This window comes from Pseudochaenichthys georgianus, chromosome 3 (assembly GCF_902827115.2).
Source record: "Pseudochaenichthys georgianus chromosome 3, fPseGeo1.2, whole genome shotgun sequence".
NCBI lineage: Eukaryota > Metazoa > Chordata > Actinopteri > Perciformes > Channichthyidae > Pseudochaenichthys > Pseudochaenichthys georgianus.
The window spans coordinates 37,707,972-37,734,515 of record NC_047505.1 but is presented as its reverse complement, the minus strand read 5'-3'; the positions used below and the strand labels follow the sequence as shown (position 1 = coordinate 37,734,515).

Below are 26,544 nucleotides of genomic sequence, written 5' to 3'. Positions count from 1 at the left end.
CAGCTCTGAATTATGTGAGATGACGTATGGTGGGGATGGCAGCACTTTGCCCCTATGGTCATTATTTTTTGCCACACACATTAAATAGGAAAATACTCTGAGCATGCGCAGTGTAGTTTTTGCAGTCACCGTTCACTTAGACAGTCAGAGGGAGGGATCAGGTTTTGTCCCACATGGCTCTAAACAGCTCAATAGGCACACACTGTAGACACTAATTAGAAGAACACATACTAAAACAGCAATGTACAGACGAATCAGATGATTAAACATGATCTTAAAATATATTTTATATATTTTTTAATTTATTTTTTGCATTTTGTTGTAATCATTATTTTAATACTTTCTGCTGACACTAGGTGGGGCTGTGCCCCACCTGCCCCTAATGACCAGTCGCCACTGATTGCTACACAGAAGTTTCCCTTACAATGAGTTTCAACAAATGTTTTTACAATATCTACTCTCCTCTTATAACCCTAACCTAATATATGTAGAAGCCCAGCCAGTACAATTATACTGAAACAAGTTCAGGATGCTTTGGCTCAAAGTCTAAATGGGTGTCTAAGGGTCAGAAGGTTGGTGGTTTGATTCCTAGCATGGCAGAGTGAATTTTGGAGAGACATGTTTTAAACGAATGTATGTGTCTGCTTTGCTTTGCTTCTTTAGTTCGCAGTTGAGATATTGAGGTTTTGTCAAAACAAATTATGATCTTTAAATGTAGAAGCCCAACTGTTAAGATTTTTCATGAAACCTCTACAGGTGGCTTTAGCTCAAGGGGTAAATGGATGTCTACCAAACCGAAAGTCTGTGGTTTGATTCCAGCTCTAATCTTATGGAACTGATGAGGCTGTGGTAATTGTGGAGTAAGAAACGGAAATGAAAAGTCAATGGGAAAGCAACGGAGGCTTAAGTCCAGTTTATTCTAATGTTCAGGAAACCCGGCTCCAGATGTGAAGATAGCCTTTGACAGTCACTCGCTGTGAAGAGTCTAAACAAATGTGCTCAATAATGTCTTGTCGTCCCTTTATAACCCTAATAAATGTAGAAGCCAATCCTGTACAATTTGACTGGAATATGTACTGGTGTCTTTGGCTGAAGGGGTAAACGGATGCCTAACGACCACAGGGTTGGTGGTTTGATTCCTAGCATGGCAAAATGAAGTGTGGTGGGAGGCAAGATGGCATGTTGAAATTACAGGTTATTTATTTTATGTTTTCAAGTATCTGGCCATAAAACATAGTTGAAAGTTCCTTTGTATATTCACACAAATTAAGCAAATGTAATTCAAAAAGAAAATATTTGATGGAAAAGCCTTGATACCTTAAACAGATGTTATTAATGTAGAAACACCATAGACTGTATATGAGTAAAACCACCGGCAGAAGTGTTAGGAGATGTGTGATGATGAGATTTTGGTAGAACTTTATGACAGGGACGTTATTTAATATTGCGTTGCAGTCTGCTTAATAGTTAAAGAAACAAAACAATTGAAATGGATCTACACAGACTTGAGTACTACAATATGTAATGGTTTTAGAAGTCACATTATTGGAAAATTAGAAAAAAGAGGATTCATGATGGTGGATGTATTTACAGTATTAGAAATAAAAATGACACAATTTAATATACTTTTTTTTAACCTGTTCCTATTGGTCGGATCCAGTCAGCTGACAGATAATGTGACCCAGCTGATTTTGACAGGAAGACAATTCCAAACTTTTCCTGTTTACTGTAATTTAAATCTCTGTTTTTTTACATTATTTATTAAGGTTGACTAACATGTCCAAATTGCACATCTTGACACTAAACCAGTGTTCTTTGTGCATGCTATTTGTCAGAATATTTATAAGATAGACTTTGAAAAAGTGGTGTGGACAAAATTGGCCATTTCAAAAAGTGGTGGGGACATGTCCCCAGCGCCCCCAGCGCAAATGACACCTATGGATGCATTAATCATACCTTACCCTAACAATTAAATGCATAACACATCCAATTTCCTTGTCAGCGTATCCTCTGCACTGTCACTGTCTACGCCTACGGTATACCTATTGTCCCAACCAACAGCTATACCAATCAAATACTTTGGGCTATGGGTTATCATGGTTAGGGGACACTAGATGTTAATGCAGTCTGACTCTGATAGTATATCTGCCTGTAAAGCTCTGTGGCTGTGACGAGCTATTCTGTTCGGTCGGTTAACTGCTGCCATCTAGCGAACACTTACTGCATGTATCCGTCAAATACTGCAGATCTGTCAAATACTATGTATTGCCTACAAAAGCATGGCTTTTCCTGCCACAAATAGTGTTTATATAATTTATATAATTTCATAGTAGGCCTACAAGTATTTTTAAAGCATGGTGGTTGAATGTTTAGTAAGATACACAAAGCGTCCACAACCTAACCTTAATAAAGGTTGGGTTTTTTGCACCCAAAGAAATAAAAACACATTTGTTTTAAGGTGTTCGAACCATGATGTGTGTCTCACATACTGCAATGACTGCGGAGGATGAATACAAATAAGAGTTCTCCATCCATGCTGCCACATATTTTCCAAGTCTCGTTTGTCCTGCCAGTAGTACTGTGATATGACAACGCGAGATTTGTATGGTCTAACAAACGCGCGCGGCGCGAGCTCCTCTTACGCAAGATGGCAACGGCCACGGCGTTTCTGTTCAGGAGTCCTCGTAAAAGTGGTACTTTTGAACGGTTTACAGATAAAGCCAGCCATACACCATACAAACAAAAAAGATACGTACAAAGTACAAATATTTTATATTCTATATTTTGGTCGTACAAATACAACTTATTATTTTGAATGACTAATAACTTTATTGATATTCTACTTTGCTTATGACAACAACCAAAGAGTCAATTAAACATAGAACAAAAAACCATTATAAATAGAAATAACACATAAAAACAAAACAATAAACGTTTTTATACAATTAATTGTGTAGTATTTTTAACGATGATAATACAAATAATATAATATAATACAAATTCAATATTCCTAATCTTCAATGCGCTTCAAGACAAGTGTCATTTGGGGTTTTAAGGCATTTAAAAAAAGGGGGGAATGTTATAAAGTCAGTATAAATTAATATCTGGGATGGCTCACACCTGTTTTACGCGAGGGACAAACTGAAGAATACGGGCCCACTCAAACGTATCACCCCCTTTGCTCGGCCTGAAAGCAATTCACTCTGATGACGTCACTCGCAGAGTTGTCATGGCGTCTTTGGGACTGAAGCTGCTGCTGCAATTTAGCTAAAATCGGTCGACAGTCTGTAAATCGAAATGGAGAAAAATGCAAGCCAGCATCGAGACACTGACGGGAGCACGCTGTGTGCCACGATTGCAGGAGAGATGGGCGATGTTAAGGCTGTCGATGGAGTAAAAGGAACAGCTGATCAATGCAAGAATAGTGAGGCTGCTCTCAGTAGTTTGGTCAACGTTAGTTGTAATAACAGCATCACAAATGTGAGTGCTCCCGGCGCAGTGAATGTCATCTCTAGTGCTGGGAAGTCGGACGTGCTAGAAGTGATCCAAGTCCTCCCCGTGCAGGAGGATAAGAAGAAGAAGAAGAAGAGGAGCGAGTCGGGGTCCGGGGATCAGATCAGTAACGGGATGGGGCATTACTCGGTGCTGGCTGCAAGAGATAACGAGGGTGGTGCCTCAAAGTTAGTAAACAACACCTCTGACGGCCCGTCCTCACCTTCCGCTATGGAGGGCGCAGATGTGCATGCTGAAGTGTTGACTTGTGCAGAAAGTGAACCGACAAAACTTGCCAAACCGACTCATCTTTGCACGGACAACGCAAAAACGGCGCACGTCAGATCGGGGCTGTCCGGTGATCACACCTTATCGGAGGGATTGCCGAGTGGGAGTGACCCCGATCCCAGCCTCGGTGGAGAGTCCCGAAGCATTGATTCCCTGGAGTCTTTCTCTAACCTCAACTCCTGCCCCAGCTCCGATCTGAACAGCGAGGGGCTGGAGGACCGAGGACTGGCCCTGGCGCTGCAGGGCGAGTACGAGGCCGATGGGACAAAGACAGCCTGTGCGAAGGAACGGGCCGCCGCCGGACAGTCTCTATACCACATCAAGTGGATCAAGTGGAGGGAGGAGAACACGCCGATCATCACCCAGAACGAGAACGGCCCTTGTCCATTACTGGCAATCATGAATGTCCTTCTGCTTGCATGGAAGGTAAAGAAGATGATCATAGATACATAGAGACTATGACTCTCTCTTAATTCAAATTGATATATTTTTAAAGCTCTGTCAGCAGCTGTTCTATATAATCATAACTATAGTACATTTAGACTCATTTAACACTTCACCTAACACTAAGTCCTGGTGCCTCCTCTACCCCTCAGCACTTTCTGTTGGGAAGATTATTTCATTTAGTATTTTATATCAATGATATGAGGTGTTTTACAAACTGTAACACATGGGTCAAACATACTAAATTGTTTTGTATTGTTTTTTAGTTCACTTGTGTTGCAGTGCTTTGCTTGATGCATGGGTTCAGAATTAATGAACAATGATACAACTGCAACAGTTAAATGACTAATGATTAGTCAATCAACTATTGTCAGCTATTTTCAGCATTTATACATTTGTATAACTATGCATACAAAGAGGGATGCTTTTCTTTGTTTTATATCCAATACAACTGAACATATTTGGAATCAAAACAAAACAAGACATTTCAAAACATCACATTGTAGTTTGACAATATTGGATATAGATTGTTCACTATTTTCTGACATTTTACAGACCAAACAATAATCGATTCATCTGTAATTGATAGAATACCTGGTCAAACTGCCCTAAACAGTGGGTTTCCATGTCTCTCTGTTGCAGGTTAAGATGCCACCTATGATGGAAATTATTACTGTTGAGCAACTGATGGAGTATCTTGGTGAGTGTCTATTAAAACGTATTAAACATGAGCAGGTTGACGCCACATCACTGATGAAAGGGCAACCTCAGTGAATATGGCTCTCTTCTGCTTTTTTCATCTGGCTTCACATTTACAATAACAAACTGTGTGTAATATAACCTGTTTTGTAATTTGCAGAAGGTAACATTTAGAAAGTAGTTCTCTCCAATACTAACATGTTGATCTGCTTTTACATAGCATTGCCCATGAGTGCACATGCCAGCCAATAAAGCTGCTGGCAGTGAGTTCGAACAGACTAGTAGACATTCTTAGGTTTCATGTCCTCTCAAATTCTGGCGGATGCATACTTTAGGTCAGAGACATATATATATATATATATATATATATTCCAGTCAACAGAGGAAGAGAGCAGAACAGGGGAATCCCCTTGATTACATCTTCTGCTGTTGCAAAGGAAACAGGAGCTATCTCTTCTCTCTGGCTGTCTCCTGCCCTTCATAACTTTAGAATATCAAAGTCGAGAGAGTCTTATTACTGCAGGGGTTCTCTAGAGGTAGAGCTGGGCTTCACTAGCTTCTCCTCTCCAGTATCCACTGCCATGAGTAGACTAAAGTAATCCACATCACAGAACTGTATGTGAACTATTTTATAGTAGATGTTCCCCTTACTTGGACTTTGTATTGGCATGAATTAGGATACAGGGTTTCAGTTCAATATATTGCAATTCTTCTACATTGCTTTTTACAAATATAATTGTAAGAAAACTGTTATAGTTTAAAGAACACATCGCCATATGCATACAATCTGCGTAAAAAATGTACATTTTTATGCAATCAGAACAGTTGGATCTACATGCTGTCCCTTTAGCATCATTTTACTCTTTGTGCAATATGAGCATGTAAACTATTGTTTATAAATCTAAACCATGTTTTTGAGAATCGATACAATAGTCCAAAACATAATAAAGTGACACTTAAGTGTACCCCTGATATGGATTTTTAACTTGTTCGTGTCCAAACAGTGCTCTCATCTCTATTAAATTGCAGTTAAGTAATGAAGGAATTCAACAGTGCACTAAAAAAGCACTATGTGTAATCTCCAAAAGTGCTTATTTGTGCTGTATTTGGGTGGACAGTGGACACCTTGTGCTTGCATTCAATAACAGCACACAACATGAATATCTTATCATGTCCAGGGGCTGCTAGATACTTCTAACCTCAGCAGCAATTGTCAAAACACACAGACACAAGGATTGATAGTAAGTGATGTGTAGTTTAAAGCGGGTGGTGGTCCTCGTCAACAGTATGCAACGTAGCATGGCCAGTGATCCAGACACATTGGGGCAGACAGACACAGATATTAGTGGAGAATCAGAGTTCAGTGAGTCCACAGTTCAAGGGAATACAGAGCAGCGAGGGGCTTTCCCTGCCGTCCACATGCTGGAGTAAATCCACTCTGCTAGCTGGCCCCCTGCTGGAAAAAATTATTGAATTTCAAATAAATACAAACTGGTATTTTTGCCTTTGCCTCTTTACGATCAAAATACAGTATTAGCCCACTATTACCAACTTATAACTGAGTTGTAATGTAACGTTTTTTAAAACTGCAACTAGCAATTAGTCTGTTGTTCATTCCAAAAGCCTTGATAGTTCACACGTTTGACATAGTCTATGAACCTGGTTGGTGTATCCGTTTGCATTCACATGAAGAAATCATCGTGCCTTTCTAGGACACTCACAAATTCCAATACAAATACAGGCTGTTTTTCCCACTTAATCCACGCCATTCATTCTATTTGCTTGTGCAAAACAACAAGTGTTTTTTCTCCATGTGTAGCTGTTTTCACTCAGTGTAGCTGTTGATGACAAGAGGTCCATGGCATTCCTCTGAGTAATACTCAGTTCAAGTATGTGTTGACAGTGCAGCGTGGCTCTGTTGCCAGTTCCCAATAAATACACGAGTCTCTGTGAAGCGTTTTGAAAAACACTTACGCATGAGTTTTAAAAGTAAGGACTGCATTTAAGCTTTTGCAGCAATAACAAACATATAATTGCATGGCTTCCTTAGCCATTATATCAATGTGATTTACAGAAAAGGTTTCTAATAACACAAGGAACAAAAAAAAAAATGTACAAGCAATAAGTCCGAAAGATTTCAAAAGAAAATGTAATCACTGTTTTTTTTACGGATATGATGGTGCAGGGAATGATCATTTTTAAATCATTATCCTAGTTTCTATTAAAAATACTTTTTTTCTAGGATCTATTTAAAACAAATATCATATGCAATATAATTGGTATGCTTGAATATCACTACAGCACAATTATACTTTATTCAGAATTTGTTGACAAATACTTTACCTTTAACAGATATTGTGCCTCAGAAAGTTTGGATATTTGACTAGACCATGTCCCGATTTTTTTTTGTGACCTTTTTTGTTGCCCTCACAGAGGGATTTATATACACAGATACAAATTATATAGACAATAATACAAAAAGAAAAAGGAAAGACAAAGAAAAAATATAGGGAATCCCTTTCCCATGCCACCCCGTCCCTCCCCCTTCCCAACCATCTTCCCATTTCACAGAAAATCCTACCTGATGTTTGTTAGCAATCGTCTGATTTCATATTATATATATTATAGCATAACAATTTATCCACATCAAATACATTCATAAATTTTTTTTCATAACATTTCACAATTTCCGGATTTTGAGAACATTCGGATTCATGTTCTGCCTTAATAAGCTCAGACTGTTTAAGAGAGAGGCAAACTACAACAAAATAAACATGTGGCTTGAGTTGTCCTGCTCAGCTGTGTAATGGTCTGCCCTGAAAAGAAGCACATACTGTATGCCTGATGTAGAGTAAAGTCTAGATTTGGTGTTCTGTGTTCATATGAAACATTTAGATTGTAGCGCTGAGAGCTACAGAGATCGCAGGTGACGCCACAGTAGAAAGAGACTCTACTGATGCTGCATGTTCCGTACAGCCTCCACTTGGTACAACAGCTGGCCAGTGCTAAACGCTCCCAATGGCTTTTTGAAACATCTGAAACCATCTGTCTTCTTCTATACAAATGCTTAAGATAAAAAGCTATTGCGATAATCAGTCATGGTTGTTTCGCTCTGTCATCATCTCGTTCCCTCTGCAGGAGACTACATTCTGGAAACCAAGCCTAAAGAGATATCAGAGGCTCAGCGGCTAAACTATGAGCAGGTAAGGCCTGCTTAATCACTGATGAATTATTATTAAACAGACATGTGTTTCTGCTTATGTGTGTGCATCAGTAATCTGCTGACTGTTCGTGGTACCTAAGGAGAACAGGGCTTTGGGGACGAACACACTCTCTCTTCCTCTGTGCTGAAGCCAGTGTTTGCGAGTTCAACAAGAGCTCTCACTTCTCATCGACACACTCAAAATATACCTCCGCTTGATGTATTTTCACCACAGTACACAAAGTGAGGTGCACACTTTGCTCTGATGTGCATGCTTACACTAAAGCTGGTTTTGTACATTTGCATTAAGGTAAGAAGATCAGCTGTGTTTCATAATATGGAAATAAGCATCGAGATGATGACAAACCACATGAAACTGAAGCTTAGCTTTTTTCCATTACTCTATACGTTACATAATATATTTCTCAGAAGGGGGTCAGGAGTGTCAGATTATGTTGTTTCACATGGCTGTGTGTGTGTGTGTGTGTGTGTGTGTGTGTGTGTGTGTGTGTGTGTGTGTGTGTGTGTGTGTGTGTGTGTGTGTGTGTGTGTGTGTGTGTGTGTGTGTGTGTGTGTGTGTGTGTGTGTGTGTGTGTGTGTGTGTGTGTGTGTGTGTGTGTGTGTGTGTGTGTGTGTGTGTGTGTGTGTGTGTGTGTGTGTGTGTGTGTGTGTGTGTGTGTGTGTGTGTGTGTGTGTGTGTGTGTGTGTGTGTGTGTGTGTGTGTGTGTGGAGCTCCAACTACCCAGCTTCCTCCCGTCTCCACTGCCTGCCGAGTGCAGTGTGGGAGGCCCGGCCTCTCCTCCTCTTGCGTGGCAGAGCACCAGCACATCTGTGAATAATTTGAAGCCACACTTGCCCCTCATTCAAAGAGGAGCAAAAATAATGTGCAGTCTCCTCATAGAAGCTCCCTGCAACACTCTTTCTAAATTTAAGTTGAACAGAAATACAACCTCTTCAATAAATCAGTGGTGGCCTCAGCATGCACAGTTAAAGTAAGGGAGTGGTATGAGTTTGTGTTGCATAGTTATTATGGCAGTCTAATTCTAGTCACTGGCCTGAGAGCTCTTTTGCGAGGCTGTCCTCATGTCCGTGTGCTTCATGTGTGGAGACCAAAGTGGGAGGCTCTTTGAGATCTAAGAGAGAAAGTCTGAAATGTGTTTATGTGCATGTCTTAACAAAAGGTGTACTCCTCTTTATATCTTGGAGAGCTTTCATTGCTTATTGGATTGTTAGAAAATACAACTCAAGCCACCCCGTCTTTGAAAAGAGCAGTAGGAGTTCATAACAGAAGTAGTTCTATTTATAAATTCCACTTAAAAACATCATCTGCCACAGGAGAGTATGAGGATTAAAGTAGCATTTGCACGGTGGCTCTTTTAGCTATTGTTAAATATTTACTCGAAGGAGCAGTGGGAGTGAGAGTGATCCTCTTTCACAAGGCAATTCACCCATATGACTGTTGAAGGCATCATTATATCATGTTTGAGAAGCCTTTTTTTAAATGTAGTGTCATTCAAAGTTCTGGTCCTTGTTCCTTAATTACATTACATTGCATTTAGCTGACGCTTTTATCCAAAGCGACTTACAATAAGTGCGTTCGGCCAACAAAATACAAACTTGAAGAAAACAGAATCATATAAGTACATCAGGCTTCATAGAGCAAAAACATTTCAAGTGCTACTCAACTGGCTTTCGATAAGCCTGCCCTTTAATAGTATATAAGTGCTTTGTTAATAGTTCTATCGCTCGAAGTGGAGTCGAAAGAGATGAGTTTTCAGTCTGCGCCGGAAGGTGTGTAAGCTATCTGCTGTCCTGATGTCAATGGGTAGCTCATTCCACCATTTTGGAGCCAGGATAGCAAACCCACGTGTTTTTGCTGATGGGAACTTGGGTCCCCTTTGCAGCGAGGGTGCAGCGAGCCGTTTGGTTGATGCAGAGCGGAGTGCACGTGCTGGGGTGTACGGTTTAACCATGTCCTGGATGTAGGAAGGGCCAGATCCATTCGCAGCATGGTACGCAAGTACCATTGTCTTGAAGTGGATTCTAGCAGTTATCGGAAGCCAGTGAAGGGAGCGGAGGAGCGGCGTGGTGTGGGAGAATTTAGGAAGGTTGAAGACCAGACGAGCAGCTGCATTCTGGATGAGCTGCAGAGGTCGGATGGCACATGCAGGTAGACCAGCCAGGAGGGAGTTGCAGTAGTCTAGGCGTGAGATGACGAGAGCCTGGACCAGAACCTGCGTCGCTTTCTGGGTCAGCTGGGGACGTATCCTCCTGATGTTGTAAAGCGTGTATCTGCAGCAGCGGGTTGTAGCAGCGATGTTTGCAGTGAAGGACAGGTTGTTATCTAGGGTCACACCCAGATTCCTTGCAGTCTGAGTCGGGGAAACGACAGAGGTGCCAATGTTGATTGTTAGGTCAAGAGTGGGACAATCTTTTCCCGGAAGGAAAAGCAGTTCAGTCTTGTCAAGGTTGAGCTTGAGGTGATGATCAGACATCCACTGAGAGATGTCAGCTAGACAAGCAGAGATGCGTGCGACGACCTGGGTCTCTGAGCGGGGAAAGGACAGAACTAATTGGGTGTCGTCAGCGTAGCAGTGGTATGAAAAACCATGCGGGCTAATGACAGATCCGAGCGAGTTTGTGTACAAGGAGAAGAGGAGGGGACCAAGAACAGAGCCCTGAGGGACCCCTGTAGTTAATTGACAAGGGTCGGACTCGGACCCTCTCCAAGTAACCCTGTAGGTGCGGTCTTTGAGGTATGAGGTGAGGAGGGAAAGTGCAGAGCCTGAAACTCCAAGTTCTTGGAGAGTGCGAAGGAGGATCTGATGGTTCACCGTGTCGAATGCAGCAGACAGGTCCAAAAGGATGATGACAGAGGAGAGGGAGGCTGCTTTAGCAGTGTGCAGTTCCTCAGTGACAGCAAGGAGGGCAGTTTCTGTGGAGTGACCTTAATGTTTCTTAAACCTTTTTCTTTTAGTTCTGAGTAAAGCAGAAGAAATGCAAACATGGGAGTTAAAAAGCATTGTTGCGTATGTCCTTAACCCTAGCCGCTTTGATGATGAACGATGCACTTTTTTCCAACAAATCTGTTTGGTAAGCTCCTTGGCAATCGAATGATGGGTCCTCTGACTAGGAATCTACCTCAAATTGACATTAGGTGATATGAAACCTGATGAGCAAATACTGATGGTGATCTCAGAGACAAAGCAAGAACCATAAAAGCTCATAGGTGGATGGGAGAAAAGGGACAGACTGGGCTGTCAGTTATACAGGTTGTGATGTTGGATACATATTTAATTCAAGCAGGATCTATCTAATTATATAATCAGAAAGTACGCTTTACACATGGTTATCAGTTTGATGGGTACACGTTTACAATTTAATGCAATCCATTACAAGCTCCAGTGCACGAACATGTATTGTTTTATGAATCCTATAATCAATTTATGGTGAGAAGTGTTCTGTCCTCTTTATGTGTGAATGGGGCCTGACAAATGCTAGAAACATTCTATTAGCTTGATGATGCATCCAACAGAAAAGTAGAGCAGTGACAGCTGCGGATATGTGCCAGGCTTCATAAAAGTATGACCCACATTATGGGACATTACAGCCTAGTAAAACATTTTTATTATTTACAGCTCCCACTGATGGGTTGTGGTGTTATGATATAATTTACTTTTGTCCTGCAGGGATTTATATGAGGTTAATGGATATGTTGTGTTTAACATCCCCTAAAAATGAGTTAGTTTAACAATGGCACAACAGTGTCAGGCTTGGTTATAAACTTCTTTCTTGGCGGCATGTTTCTTAACGGCCAAACATCCATTATGACTAAAGAAAGGAAAGCTTTGTAGGAACAAACTCCTTTATCTTGGTACTGTAATGTCATATTCTGTCAACTACCAGTTAATACCATCTGTTTGGATTTAGTTTTTAGGTATATTTTAGGTTTTTAGGTACATTTATTTCATTCAAACCTAAGCAGAAGAGGGAAAGTAACTATGTAGAAAGGCCATCGCTAACGTTACTGTGGAACTGCATCCACACGCACAGATGAATGCCAGTGATGCTTTGATAATCATCGCCAAGCGCTCATCTGCTGTTGGATCCCTCTGCCCTAAAGTGAAGAGCTGTGGTCCATTACACAGCCCTGCTAATCCTGCCATCACTGCCGCTCATAAACGCCCTAATCCACACACTGAGATCATCAGATGGCCCGCTGAAGGCTTTTCACCTCAGCTCTCCGCACCAAAGCTGCAGTAGCTCACCCTCACTATAACTATTACTTTAAAAAAATCTTTTTATTTTATGATTAGACAGCAATTATACTCTTCAGTGGACATGAAACAGGTTATAAAGTATTTATTCAGCAGCCTTTGAATCCGTTTGCTTTTTGGGATTTGAGACTTCATACTAGAAAAACCTTAACATGATTGCAATACATCATGTAAAATAAATATTCACATTTAAAATAATAAAAAAGAGTTCTTCGATGTTGTAGTGAAACAAATATTATGCTGTTCAGAATATTTTAACATTGTCACGTGTCAAATAAACAAAAGGATGTGGAGTGCATTCAACTGTGTTTCACTGTTTTAATTTAGACCATTTAAAGTGTTTTTAAATAAACACTTTTATAACTTGTTTTGAAAGGATTTATGTACATTTTGATTAGAATTATTATTTTAGACATAATAATATTTATTTTAAAACTATAAAAAAAACTTTCAGACTTTTCAAAACAAAAGTACAAAGAATTTATAAAACAAAAATAAAATGGCAGACAAAATGACTAAATAATAAAAACATGGTTAAACAGTATAACATCTTTACACTAGAATACAGTGGTCGTTGAGCCCCACCCACCCCCATCACTCTGTGTGACTCCCCAGTAACCGCTGTGGAGTCTTTCCGCTTCCTGGGCACCATCATCGCCCAGGACCTCAAATGGGAGCAGAACATCTGCTCCCTCATCAAAAAAGCACAGCAGAGGATGTTCTTCCTGAGGCAGCTGAAGAAATTCAACCTGCCAAAAACGATGATGGTGAACTTCTACACTTCCATTATCGAGTCCATCCTCACCTCCTCCATCACCATCTGGTACGCTGCAGCCACAGCCAAGGAAAAGGGCAGGCCGCAGCGGGTCATCCGCTCTGCAGAGAAGGTGATCGGCTGCAATCTGCCATCCCTCCACGACCTGCATGCCTCCAGGACCCTGAGGCGGGAAGATAGTGGCCGACCCCTCCCACCCTGGACACCCCCCTCCCCTCTGGCAGGAGGCTGCGCTCCATCGGGACCAAAACCTCTCGCAACCTGAACAGTTTCTTCCCCTCCGCTACCGACCTCTTAAACAAGGCCCGGCCCCCCCACTGACACTTGACTCAGCCACATCATAGACTATATGCATTACATTAATGCACACAATGTTCATACTCCTTATATTCTTATTTCACATTTCATAGTGTATATTCTTAAATTCATTCATAGCATTCTATTTCCATGTAAATGACTGCTTTATTTAATTTGTATTGCTATTTAACTGTATTCTATTACGGTATAAAATATTTTTTGTTTTATATTAGATTTCTTGTTTTTTATATTTTATGTATGCACCGTGACAAATTCCTAGTATGTGCGAACCTACCTGGCAATAAACCTGTTTCTGATTTCTGATTCTGATCTAGCCATTCTGTTAGGTGGTTGAAGCTTCTGTTTGTTATCTAGGGTTTATTGTTGTGGTATCTGTAAACTAATTGGCTTGGCTTTTGGCTCATTTGACTTGTATCTCTGCTGTCACTAGTCATTTATGGTTGGAAGAATGAGAGGAAATCACTCACAACACAAACACAACAGAGTTGAAGGTCTCAGCTGCAAGGCTTAACTTGATCCCAGACTGTAATGGCAGCAGAGGTTTGGAGCCAGCTGGGAAACATTGCCCTGAGCTCCGTTTGGTTCTCAGGTGTGTGGATGCATACACGTGAGTCATATATCTATAGATATATATATGGCATACATATGATGTTATGTGTATATAAAGTCTCTAGGGTGCATCTTTTGCAGTAAGCGATTGGATGGTGGTCATATTGGAAACGGTTCTCTTCAATCGTTCAGTCAGTGAATTATAATAATTTCTCTCTACATTTGTATATTTTTGGAAGCTTTCAAAACCTTTTTCTCTAATACTAGTGATAACAAAAAATATAATTTAAAAGTCAAACACTAGTTATGATTCTTCCATCTCACAAAACACAGCTCTGATTTTTTCTAATCAGTGTGAGAATCAAAAAGGGTATATTTCTCAGCTCTGTTTGGGCCACACCAGGTGAAATCCAATTAAAACGGACACAAACTGAGATTTGTTTTATAAAACTATTAAACACCCTGCAATTAGTGAAGCCATTGTTTTCTTGAGGACTTTAAAAGCTGCTTTAAAAAAGACAAACCTGAAGTAGGATATATCTGATAATTGGATTATATTTTAGGGAAGTCACAATTGCAACAACAAGCATCTGCAATTATGTCCTCTTAATTGTAAAACATGTATAAAACGCTGGTATTAAAAGGTGGTAAAAAGCTGTTGTGGAATTGGCTGAACTGATTTTGAGTTCATACTCACTGCTGAAGGCAAAACAGAAGTCAGGCAAGGTGAAGCGATACTTTCTCAGGGTCTGTGTGAAACCGACAAGCTTTTACCATTTTGACCAGACTGCTGCTTTAAGATAGCAAAGTTTTTGCTGAAATATACCCAGAGCAGCTCTACAGTAAATGCCGCTGGCATCTCAAGGCCTTGAGGCTTAGTTTTGTGTAACGTTACTTCCCTGTGACGCTGCATACTTTATATACATCAGCTTGATTTCTGTGTACATTTCAGTGTCCACAGACCGCCCACTGTCTCGCACACTGCATGGGGCTTTTCAGACTTTGACGGCCTTTGTTTTTTAAAAGAATTATTGTTTTCCTCCTAGTATCAGGGCTGAGTCTGTTCATTATGAAGGGGGCTGGTATCATGTGAAAAAGTGACGTCAATGCATGCCTTTTGCTACAGTGAGTCATCTCCCATCATCTGGACAAAAACACACAACGATGTCGAAGCCATATAAAGTTGTTGAAAAGGTTTTCTAAGGTTATTGTGAAGCTTTCTTTTTTATCTTATATTATGACAAGTGCTTGAAATTGCTGAGCTGACCCATTCTCTCCTCTAATACATGTCATTGTACTGTTGACCCTGTATTAACCTACTATGATTAATAAAGTTAAACTGAAACTAATTATGGCCAACACAAGAGGTGTCAGTGAGATCAAAGCTGTTGGATGATCTCTGTGGTGGCTTGTTATAATGTTGAATCATTCTGTGATGCACTGTTTGAGCCTTGAGAAATATTAAACAGTGGGCATTGATTTTTGTGGACATACAAACAAAGTAATGCAATCAGTGTTAACAGAATGCATCTTTGGCATTTTCAGACGTAATTTGACCTTACGTCATCTATATAGACGAAAGCTATAAGATAAGAAAGTTATAAAAGTGAGGAAATTATCACTAAAGGATTTTAAACATACTTTGATACTAAAGCTATTTACGCAAAATAAATAAAAATCCCACATTTATGTTTATTCATAATATATTCATTTTAACATTGAGATGCATATCGTGCTTTTTCTTCTTCTCTTCTCATTTTCTGTTCCGTCTTTAACCCTTTAACCACCAGACCAAGAAAAAAGCTATGGAAAAATTATTTGTTTGCATTTTTTTATCAAATGGGCCACAAATAACCACAAACAATTAATTTTTTTGACTGACCACACAGTCAGTGTGGTCAGATTAACTAGTCGAGCTGGCCTTTTATGGTAAAAGTGCATTTTCAACAATCATCGTATACAGCAGGGGTTCCCAAAGTGGGGGGGGGGGGTTTCCATTTTTTTTTTATCAATTTCAAAAATGAATAATTAATAATAACGTGTGCATAAACAGTTTTCAGGGGCGGACTAGCCATCTGTATAATTTCCCCGCAACGAGGCTCCCCCTTTGACAATCCACTAGCGCAGTGTTTCTCAAAAAAAAATTACACCCTTGTTAAAACTTGTTTTGTACATCAAGTTATCTAATTATGTTCAGTCAGTACTCTGACACTAAAATCTGTCAAATGATATGGTTACCTTACAAAAGTTGACCAAAAAGAGTGATTTCCTCAGCAGTGATTTTTAGCATGCCAACTTTCTCAGTGGAAGCTAGCTGAAGGGCATTCTGTTCGAACCACAGTGACATCTAGAGGTTGTTTTGTGCATAATATGTCAACCAAATGGTAGAGCTGGCTGAATCAGATTATATTGTCGAGTGTTCCTGATATTTTGTCCACCCCTTGGTAATATTACCAAAGGGAAATATCAAATGTCTCTCAACAATGAGCCGGACTGCTCACTCAGAAATATATTATCAAATGATTTCCTGGCAGTGACTTCCATTTCCTCCTGTGGTCGTGGGATGATTGACAGTAAGCAGAGCGAAAATGAATAAGTGCTGTAAATATGAAAACTCTCAACTGAGTCACAGGAAAAAAAAAAATGTGTTTTTTTTGTAGTGTCCAGGAATAAATGTCAGCTAATGACTTCTCGTAAGTGTAGAAAAATCAATCTAGACAAACAGGAATAATGAGACACACAAAGGCACATGCAACAGCTGGACAAGGCACAGCTTGTTTAATACAAAAATATAAAATACAAACGTTTTATTAAAGATATTTGTTTGTACATTGTATACAGTATGTATGCACTTTGCTGCATTGTTATCACACATTTCCTAACATAGCATCTGATCTCCTTATTCCCTAGAACATGAGTGATGCCATGGCGGTGTTGCACAAGCTGCAGACGGGTCTGGATGTGAACGTGAAGTTCGCAGGGGTGCAGGTCTTCGAGTACACCCCAGAATGCATTGTGTTTGATCTGCTCGACATCCCTCTCTACCACGGCTGGCTGGTTGACCCCCAGGTGAGATGGACTTCACTGCTGCCTCTCTTTACCTCCCAGAAACAATCTTGTTTTATTGCTTGCCTCTCTATCCTCAACACGTGTCCTTAGAATTCATTCCAAGTATTAAAATATTCTACCGGCTAGTTCTTGACGTTTTTCTCAGGTCGTGCTCACACTGGTTATTGTCTGTTTTATACTAACCCTAATTTATGACGAACAAACCTAGAGGGTAATGAAGTAATACACGCTGACAGGAAACGCTCAGAAATCTTTGCTCATCCTGATTTATTAGTGATACATGAACTTACCTGACTGAACTTGAGTGAACCCCAATGTGCCTTATTAATCTTCTGTAGAGTGGCTTATAAATAAAGATCGAAAGCAGGATGAAAACCTGAGGTCATGCACCATATGGTATGAATACCATGCTGTAGAAGAGTGGGACCACACAGTGCCTTGACATTTCCCACATTTAAAGATTTTAGCGTTTGAATGAATATTAATGCCATATAAACTGAGTCAAGCTTCTGTGGTATGTCCTTTATGCGTTCCGAGTTCTCTTGGAAGCAGACCGCTTCAATGATATCGTTCACACAACCCTAGATAAAGATGGTAAACATGAAGAGGGATCAAGTTTACAAAGTGATACTAGTTTCAGTATGAACCTCATTTCACTACAAAGTTTCTCTCTGTTCTACATTTTGTATAAATCGGCTGTGGCTTTCATTAAATCAGCTTCAAAGCTTGGTGAGTGTTCTTTCCGACAGTTTTTGCTGTTTTTGTTTGCAGATGCAGGACATTGTCAAGGCAGTGGGAAACTGCAGCTACAACCAGCTGGTAGAGAAGATAATATCCTGCAAACAGTCAGACAACAGTGAGCTGGCAGGGGAAGGTGAGTGCTCTCCTCTCTCTCCTCTCTCTCTCTGCTGTCTGACCTGCCTGACTCCTTCCTGTCACCCTCAGCTCCTCTCCCTCCCTGGCCACTTGGTGGTGGAGAAAACAAAACTAAATCATGCATTTTGGGGACATTTTAAAAGTGAAACTTTAAAAAAAAAAATACATTTTTTATTTTAAAAAATCTTCTTTTAATTATACTATCTGTGTGTCGTCCATATCGAGCATCACAAGAAGAACTTGTTACTGAAAAAAACATGAACAGCAGTGTAACTTCATTAAATGATATGTGTTTACTGTCCAGGGCAAGCCAAAAGCAAACCAGGACATACTTCCACAGCTCACACTTTTCTTACCAGCTGTTGGTAATGTCTCCACTGAAAATATTTGCTCATTCAACACTGAGCTTCCTGAGTGAGCTGGTCTGCTGCAAAGTCAACACATGAAAGCTTTGAGCCGAGGGTGATACGGACCTGGCACTTTACTCCTTTCAATAATATTTCTGGATTTGTAGCTTAGGAATGTACAATTAGGGCTTATTTTAAGTGACATCTATGCTGCTCATCACTACTTGAATAGAGGAATTTTACTTTACTTTACTACAAAAGTATCATTTTAATATCCATTGCTAACCCATTGTTGCCTTGAATTCTTGGGTGAAACCTTCACATTGACCAAACAATGTAAAAGAAGAGCATAGCAGTGATTCATTTAAGTAAATGGATAACGTGTTTTACAACAGAAAAACTACATCAGTATCGAAAAAATACCCCTTAACTTGTGGAGAATAACCCAAATCTCCTTTATCTAGTGGTATGCTCACGAGACTAACTCATGCACACTATAATGTTACTATATAATACACTTCAGCTTGCAAGGACAAGTAGTAGGCAGGCCTCTCAGCCTATATTGAGTTCACTATAGCAACCGTGACCATTTCCAGCAGCACAAAGTCTGTGTTCAAATAGCTGCAACACACATTACAGAGGGGTTTCCAAATAGTGACCCATGAATGAGTAAGAATCGCTGCAATGTAACGCAATTGACTCATCCACTGGTCTGTGGTCTAATAATGCAACATAAAAAAAGCTATGTTACTTCATAAGTATATTTTTAACAGGGGAAGCTCATCCAAATGAAATCAACATTGACATTATATCACTCATTTTTAAGTGAATTGTTAAATCTGTCTGTATATTCTGTGAAATATACGGATTAAAAGCAAGATAAGATAAAGTATTCAACTGACACTGATCTTAAGTCCATGTTTCTGCATTTGCTCATCAATCACAATTTCAATCTCTCCTTCTTTGTCTCCTCTTTGGTTCCTCTTCCCCTCCTCTCGCCCCAGGCATCGTGGCAGAGCAGTTTCTGAGCAGCACAGCCACTCAGCTTACGTACCACGGCTTATGTGAGCTCACATCCACCGTACAGGAGGGAGAGCTCTGTGTCTTCTTCAGGAATAACCACTTCAGCACCATGATCAAATACAAGGTGAACACTGTAAATTATACCTTCACCTTAAGTGTAGGTATACTCAGATTGAGACTCCAGTTTGGAGCTTACTTTAGAAATTGCGGCAAATTTAAAAGAGGTTGTTTTATTAACTGTCCCCCCCATTCAGTGACAAGCAGCTTGAGGCCCTTTACTTTAACCGGACATTTACTGTGTTTTCTCTGCATTACTCAAATGGGTATTCTGACAGAATCCTCTTAAAGGTAAAGATTTCTTTCTGATAACTGTTCATCTTCATTTAGATATCAGCAAAACTACCTTTAAAATCTTAAATGGAATGTCCTTTATTTTGTCTGTAAACTCAACATAATGAACTTGCTTTAATGAAATATTGTTCTGCAGGCTATTCAGTAAGAAATCATTCTGGTGCTTTCTTATATTATTTGATGAATGGTTGATTTTTATAGGGGAGCCTTTTGGTAATATTTAACTGAATTGTAATAAATGTAACTAGTAATTTACAGTAGATTAAGATAAATAACTTACTATCAAGTCTTGCCCTCTACCGTTGGAAGCACTCTATTCTCTCTGTTTGTCTTTCCATTTGCCTAAAGCTCCTTGATATTTTTCTGTACTCTTCACACAAGTCCTGCTATAACATGTTCTAAAAACTGATGAAAGCTTGGTATTTATGTATTACACGTGTACAATATTACACCAATCACTACGACCCTTTAGGCGCCTGCCCACAGCTGGATTACTATATCACTGCCGCTCGGACAGACCTTTCCTGTTGCTGTACTCCATTGTAGCCAAAGTAAGCATAGCTGTGTGTATCACTCAGCAGCCCGAGTTCTTTTGCAATCACTGAGCTGCACTTTTACATGTACACACAGTTACAATCATTTATGATAAACAACCACATAAAGATTGTTTGTGCTTTCGCAGGGTTCCTATGCTTCTTTCAGTCGAAAACCTTGAAAACATTTGTCATAGGACACAGATGGAAATGAGGGTTAAAAAAAATCTCCTTTTTCCTATAGGCAGTCTAATAGTGTTTAGTTTAGTCCTTTTTGTTAAGTTCATGTTCTTGCTAGCTGATTTTTCCTGCAAAGGTTTAAGGTATGCGCAATAGTTTCAAATGTGTGATGCAATGCTGCATTGTTATGTTTAAATTAATATTTGGGGTAGCAGATTCACAATAAAGTAAAGTGCCGTTCATCTGCAGGTATGTTTGCAATATTCTATGACACATTTCTCATAATCTATTGGCATGTTAGAGATGATTTCATTGATAATGTCCAACCATAGTCCGCGCTGTCTTTTAAATAAGACTTCAATAGGGAGAAACATATTAGTGTGGAGCGACCCTTGTGCATCATGCTAGCTAGATCATCGCAGAAAATGTCCTGTCAATGTCCCTGGAACAGGAGTAACCATGCAGTCTTGTATGTTTGCGTGCGCTGTGATACTGATTGGATGTTTGTATGTAATGCACGCCTGCTTGTTTCCCAGGGCCAGCTGTACCTCCTAGTCACAGACCAAGGCTTCCTGACGGAGGAGAAAGTCGTCTGGGAGAGTCTGCACAACGTCGACGGAGACGGAAACTTCTGTGACTCTGAGTTCCGGTTGCGCCCTCCGTCGAACCCAGAGACTGTGTACCGAGGCCAGCAGGATCAGATAGACCAGGTCTGAGCACTGATGCAGGCAAGACTAGACGAACCAGAAATGATCCACTCCAAAACCAGGATTGATGTATAATCACAACGTGGTTTTTTATGCCATGAGACAGAATACAAGACCAGTAAGGTCACTGTACTGCTCTACAAACATTTATAAATAACACTGAAGGAAAGGAGAGCCAAAAATAAAGAAACACATAACAAAGATTTTAGGAAGCCATGTACAAAAAGATCTACTGTGCACCATCCCAGGCTGAAATTAAAACAGGGAGGTTCCTTAATAATAGATGTGTATGGCTCCCGCACGCGCCTACCTCTGTTCTGATCCATGATTTGCTGTAGCACATAGTCACCAAATCGGACCATAATGCATTGGGTTTATGTCTCCCGGCTGCTTTCACAGCTGTCTGCTCATTGGTCGGCCACAGCGCTCAAAACGCTGATAAATTGTCTGCCTTCGCTCCCACACACACAGACCTCCACGAGCATGGGGGCTATTACTTTTTATTTGCGTTGCTTACTCATGCCCACTCCTTTTCTCCGAGATGGCGTTGGTGAAGGCAATGTTCTGCACTCATAATCAATTCCATTAGGTTGGAGAAAAGGTGTAATGATCTCAGGGGGAAAATTGGGTCTTTGTCAGGGACAGAGTACATGAAATAATTAGGGCTGTCAGTCGATTAAAATATTTAATCGCGATTAATCGCATGATTGTCCATAGTTAATCGCGATTAATCGCAAATTAATCGCACATTTTTTATCTGTTCTAAATGTACCTTAGAGGAATATTTTTCAAGTTTTTAATACTCTTATCAACATATGAGTGGACAAATATGCTTTATGCTAATGTTTATTATCATTTGAACAATGACAAATATTCTCATGAATATTAAACACAACAACCTCTGAACATTACAAATATTCGCCTCAATTCAACCTGGAACCTCTCTCATACAATACAAATGGTGTGTGCGTGCGCGTGTGTGTGATCGTTGGAGCTATGTGCAACTCAAGGCATATGCTCGAACGGGAGCTGCCTGGACGCTGCGATCATGTTGCTGCAATCATGAGTGTGCTGACTTCTCCTACAATGTCCCGCTGTCTGACTTCCTGCATAAAGTCAAGTGCTCGGTGCAGTTGTGTGGATAGAGCGCTCCTCTGTTTTCATTTAAACAGCTCCTTATATCCGTTAGCGCAGCTAGCTAGCACCCGATGCTAACAACAACAATGCACGTACGGTCTCTCTCTTGCTCACTCGCGCCACACAAACACACACCCTCCCGGTCCTCCCGATGGCCAGTCGGTGCCTGCCGGTGAGCGTGGAAGTGTGGTCTGCCACAAGCGGACAGCAGGAGCGGGGCTGTCAGCATCAGCTTGTAGATGGTATTTTAAACTCGATGCGCTCTGAAACTACGGGGCGGCCGAGGAAAAAAAATACACATGCGTTAATCGCGTTAAAATAATTAGTGGCGTTAAAAAAAAATTGCGTTAACGCGTTATTAACGCGTTAACTTGACAGCCCTAGAAATAATATAAGATACTAAGTTTAATACCATGGATAGAAGCAGGATAAAGGACATTTTAAACCAATTAATACAAAGAGTAGAATAAAGATGGTACAGCAAATTAAAATGAATGGACTAACACTAATGACTCTATTATTAGGAAAGTAATAGTGTCGTGGATTGGTCTGTTGGTATTATAGGCTGAGGAATTACAGCTGCTGCATAATCACAGCACAGTTTAGGCATCACATTGACACTTTTGCTCGTAAATTATCAAGTCTTACTCTGTGTGTGCTTGTGTGTGTGTGTATGTGTGTGTGTGTCAGGACTATCTGATGGCGCTGTCGCTGCAGCAGGAGCAGCAGTGCCAGGATGTGCAGTGGGACCAGCTGCCCGAGGGCATCAGTGACCTTGAGCTGGCAAAAAAGCTCCAGGAAGAGGAGGACCGGCGCGCCTCCCAGTACTACCAGGAGCAGGAGCAGGCGGCGGCAGAGGCACAGGTGGGGGAGAGGAGGAGGAGGAGGAGGAGGAGGAGGAGGAGGAGGAGGAGGACTTTCTACAAATGTGGAGCATTTAATGTAGCTCAGAGGGCTTTTGGAAACAGATGGATGTCTAAATCAGAGAGTTTGAGCTATAAAAGAGGAATTCAATTTCAAAAGAGATAATGGTATTATTTTATCTTGTAACGCAGCCTCCTTTCACTGTGAGGTCCAGACACAGGCATCGCCCCTCAGACTGCCCTTATATCAGTTATTACACCTCCTTACAGATATGTAAGATATACCATAATGATTCAATTATTTCTATAAACGACAATATTATAACCAATATGGCACTCCTTTAAGTACCTCTTGATTTTTGGTAACAACAATAATAAATTATATTATACTTTTTTCTAACAAATATGCATATTTCTTACCTAAATATAATATGAAACAACAAATAAACATCAGAATATAAAAAAAACATAAAACTGAATCCCTTACTTCCCCTTTCCTTCACTTAATTCCTACTTTTCTTCATACTTATTTTTCACATAGATGCATGTCATTGACATATACAAAATTAAATTAAAACAAATATATATATTTTAACACCTTAAAAGGTAATATTATATCTTAAAATGTATGCTATTTAAACATGAAGTTGGGAAATGTTTCCCAACTTCATGTGAACTTAAAGAAAGATTGATTGTTTTTCTAGATTTCTGCATAAACATATCTCAAAGTATTCTTTTTTTTTTCAAAGCCTGTACAATTCTTCATATTTTCTAACCAAGATCTTAATATTTGCCTTATCACTTAATTCCAGTTCAGAACACTATAAGTAGCTTTGCATGAAACATACTCATACCTTTATATTTATACCCTTCTGCCCTTCAATCCTGTTTTCGCAGCAGGACCAGCCAGAGCCGGCCGAGGGAGAGGAGGTGGACAGAGGAGGAGCAGGAGGAGGACCTGGAGGAGGAGCAGCAGCTGGCACTGGGACGGCAGCTGCAGCAGGAACCACACCCAGCCCGGGAAAACAGACCTCTAATGTGGAGCGCAAAGCCAAGAAAGAATCCAAGGATAAAGACAAATGTATGATTTTGTAACATACAGTGTGTCTGTATGAGTGTGAGTTTTAGGTGCATTTGCTTATGTGAGAAAGGGGGACTGCATTTGTCTCTCCATGTACTGGACACTTGGACAAACAAGGGAAGGAGACGTTATGAGGAGAGATGCGTAGAGACTAACAGAGGATTTGCTGTTCCCACACCACTGGTGCCTGCTATCCTCAGTGGAACCTGGACACCAGAGGAAGGGACACTACAACGACAACTACCCCTTATCTTTCATACAGTCTGCCAAACTTTGTTACAAGTAGCACAGTGCACTATATTTGTGATGTGGGGTCAAGTTTATTCGGGGTGGTATATTTTATAGCAAAAGACATAATCTGAAGAGACAAAATGTCACCTTCTCTCCATTTTACTTTTCCCAAAAAGTTCAATCATTTCACTCATGTGTCATTGCTGTAGCTTATAAGCTTTTTTGTACGTATCAATATTTACACTTTTTATTTATGTATCTGTGTAAGATACTTTTTATTTTTCTGGAAGCTGAGAGGGATTTGCTCATAATATTGCCTGTAGGAATTTGGTCTAACACTATTTGTGTCCCCTCCGTAACACTATGTACCAAAGGGTTCATTAATGCCAGATAGCTGCCAGACTCTGTAGCTACGCAACAAAACTCATCACAGTTGGCCCTGTTCAGATTAGCCTTTCCAGAGTATGGCAGTGTTTTATTCTGCTCTGTCTGAATGTGAGTGTGTTTGTTTTGTGTGTATTGTATGTACAGTTGACTTGTGGTAAACACATTTACTGAACATCGCTGACGCTGAAGTTTAGGTTTGGAATTAGACAAATCTTTTTACGCCGTAAAAGTTCAGTAAAGGATTTGTCTTTCCTTTTATGTTGTGATTTTATTTTACCAAATGTATGTTGAGGCAGTCAAACTGAAAAGAACGTTTCTGGTTTAAGTTGTTTCTGTGAGAGACCCAACTTTCTTGTGCGTGCGTGCGTGCGTGCGTGCGTGCGTGCGTGCGTGTGTGTGTGTGTGTGTGTGTGTGTGTGTGTGTGTGTAGGCACTATCATAATCCCCTGTGTTTAGAAGTTCCACTGCAGTCACGCTTAAAAAGAAATACTGCAAAACATAGTTATTTGCATGTAATCTTCTTGACAAGGGAAGTTCATTTAATATTTCTCAACAGGTTATTTTCCTGTAACCTGAATCCAAAATATGTGACACAGAGATTTACAACACAAGTTCAAACTCCAGTTACAAAGTAGGGAACCTGACTTGTGTCATGCTGCTGTTTTCTCAAATGGACGTTTCCTTTACCGTTGTCCACCAGTGTACATTCAATGTATTTTTTTAGCCCCATTCTGGGTAAAGATTCTCAAATGTCAATTTCAGAGACGGATATATTACTCAGTTAATTGTTGAACATTAGGTTTCTTTTACAAACTAAGTTTTCCTGGGGGCATACAATATACTCTGAATTCTGTGGTATGGACTTTTTACTTGTGTGCATTTCACTGCAGCGCGCAAACACGTGATGTACATATTTACCTAATGCATTCTTATAATGGATCTAGCAGGTGGTTTGTGCCATTATTGTACCATGGGACTGCCTCCTGAGAGACTTTTCTATCTATACATTCCAAGTGGATGCCTTGACTCTAGCCTTCTGTTACAGACTGAGGGAGACAGTTTTTGCAGTGCTTGTAAAGCGGTCTCCATTGTTGTGTTCTGTGAGAACGAGTTCACGGCCAGGATAATTACATGGAGGCAGCAGGCTACCTACTGTGTGGGAAACCCTTTCTGGTGGGCTCCATGTGACGGCTGGAGATTGAGCTCCATATTTGTTTGGCCCTAAGGCCGCATTTTGTAAATAATTAAACGCCTTACAACATTTCAACACATTTTATAGGACAAAAGGAAACAGGTAGATTTCCAGAACAAGACAATCCATGCATTTTTTCACATCAACAATACTCTCAGGCCTTTTGTGTAGGGACATATCCTCCAGTGTCTTTTATGTATTGGCACAGTTCCTCGGCCTATAATCACTTCCTAAATCACAACCTTAATTTCTGCGTATGTAAACGCACAACTATTTTAAATATGAAGGACACTATATTATTTAAGACCCTCGTTGACTTTTACACTAAAGAAACGAATAAAGCTGCTCCGCTCGTGTACTTTTTGACTACCTGAAAGAAACAAAAACCTTGGACAGGGTAAAGAAACATTGTTGATTATATATATTTGACATTGACACCTTAGCTGTTTATTTTTTTCATTGAGCTTAAAATAATTACACATAAGGTGAATGCAAGAAGGCAGCGAGGAAGTGTTTGGCAACA

The 26,544-nt window shown here is 40.2% G+C and overlaps 1 protein-coding gene across 1 annotated transcript; it reads left to right on the top strand.

The window, feature by feature from the left end:
* Positions 1 to 3,038: 3,038 nt before the first annotated feature.
* mindy2 (MINDY lysine 48 deubiquitinase 2) lies at positions 3,039 to 25,081 on the top strand. Its single transcript, XM_034111896.2, has 9 exons — positions 3,039 to 4,206; positions 4,867 to 4,924; positions 8,062 to 8,126; positions 16,955 to 17,113; positions 17,885 to 17,987; positions 19,341 to 19,483; positions 20,960 to 21,133; positions 22,958 to 23,131; positions 24,028 to 25,081. The coding sequence occupies exons 1-9, from the start codon at positions 3,298 to 3,300 to the stop codon at positions 24,223 to 24,225; spliced, it is 1,983 nt and encodes a 660-aa protein (XP_033967787.1). The 5' UTR covers positions 3,039 to 3,297; the 3' UTR covers positions 24,226 to 25,081.
* The last annotated feature ends 1,463 nt before the right edge of the window (positions 25,082 to 26,544 follow it).

Coding starts and splice junctions, on each gene's coding strand:
- mindy2 (XM_034111896.2), top strand. CDS start 3,298: ATGGAGAAAAATGCAAGCCAGCATCGAGACACTGACGGGAGCACGCTG. Junction 17,988..19,340: donor CAGTGAGCTGGCAGGGGAAG/GTGAGTGCTCTC, acceptor CTCTCGCCCCAG/GCATCGTGGCAGAGCAGTTT. Junction 23,132..24,027: donor AGGCGGCGGCAGAGGCACAG/GTGGGGGAGAGG, acceptor CTGTTTTCGCAG/CAGGACCAGCCAGAGCCGGC.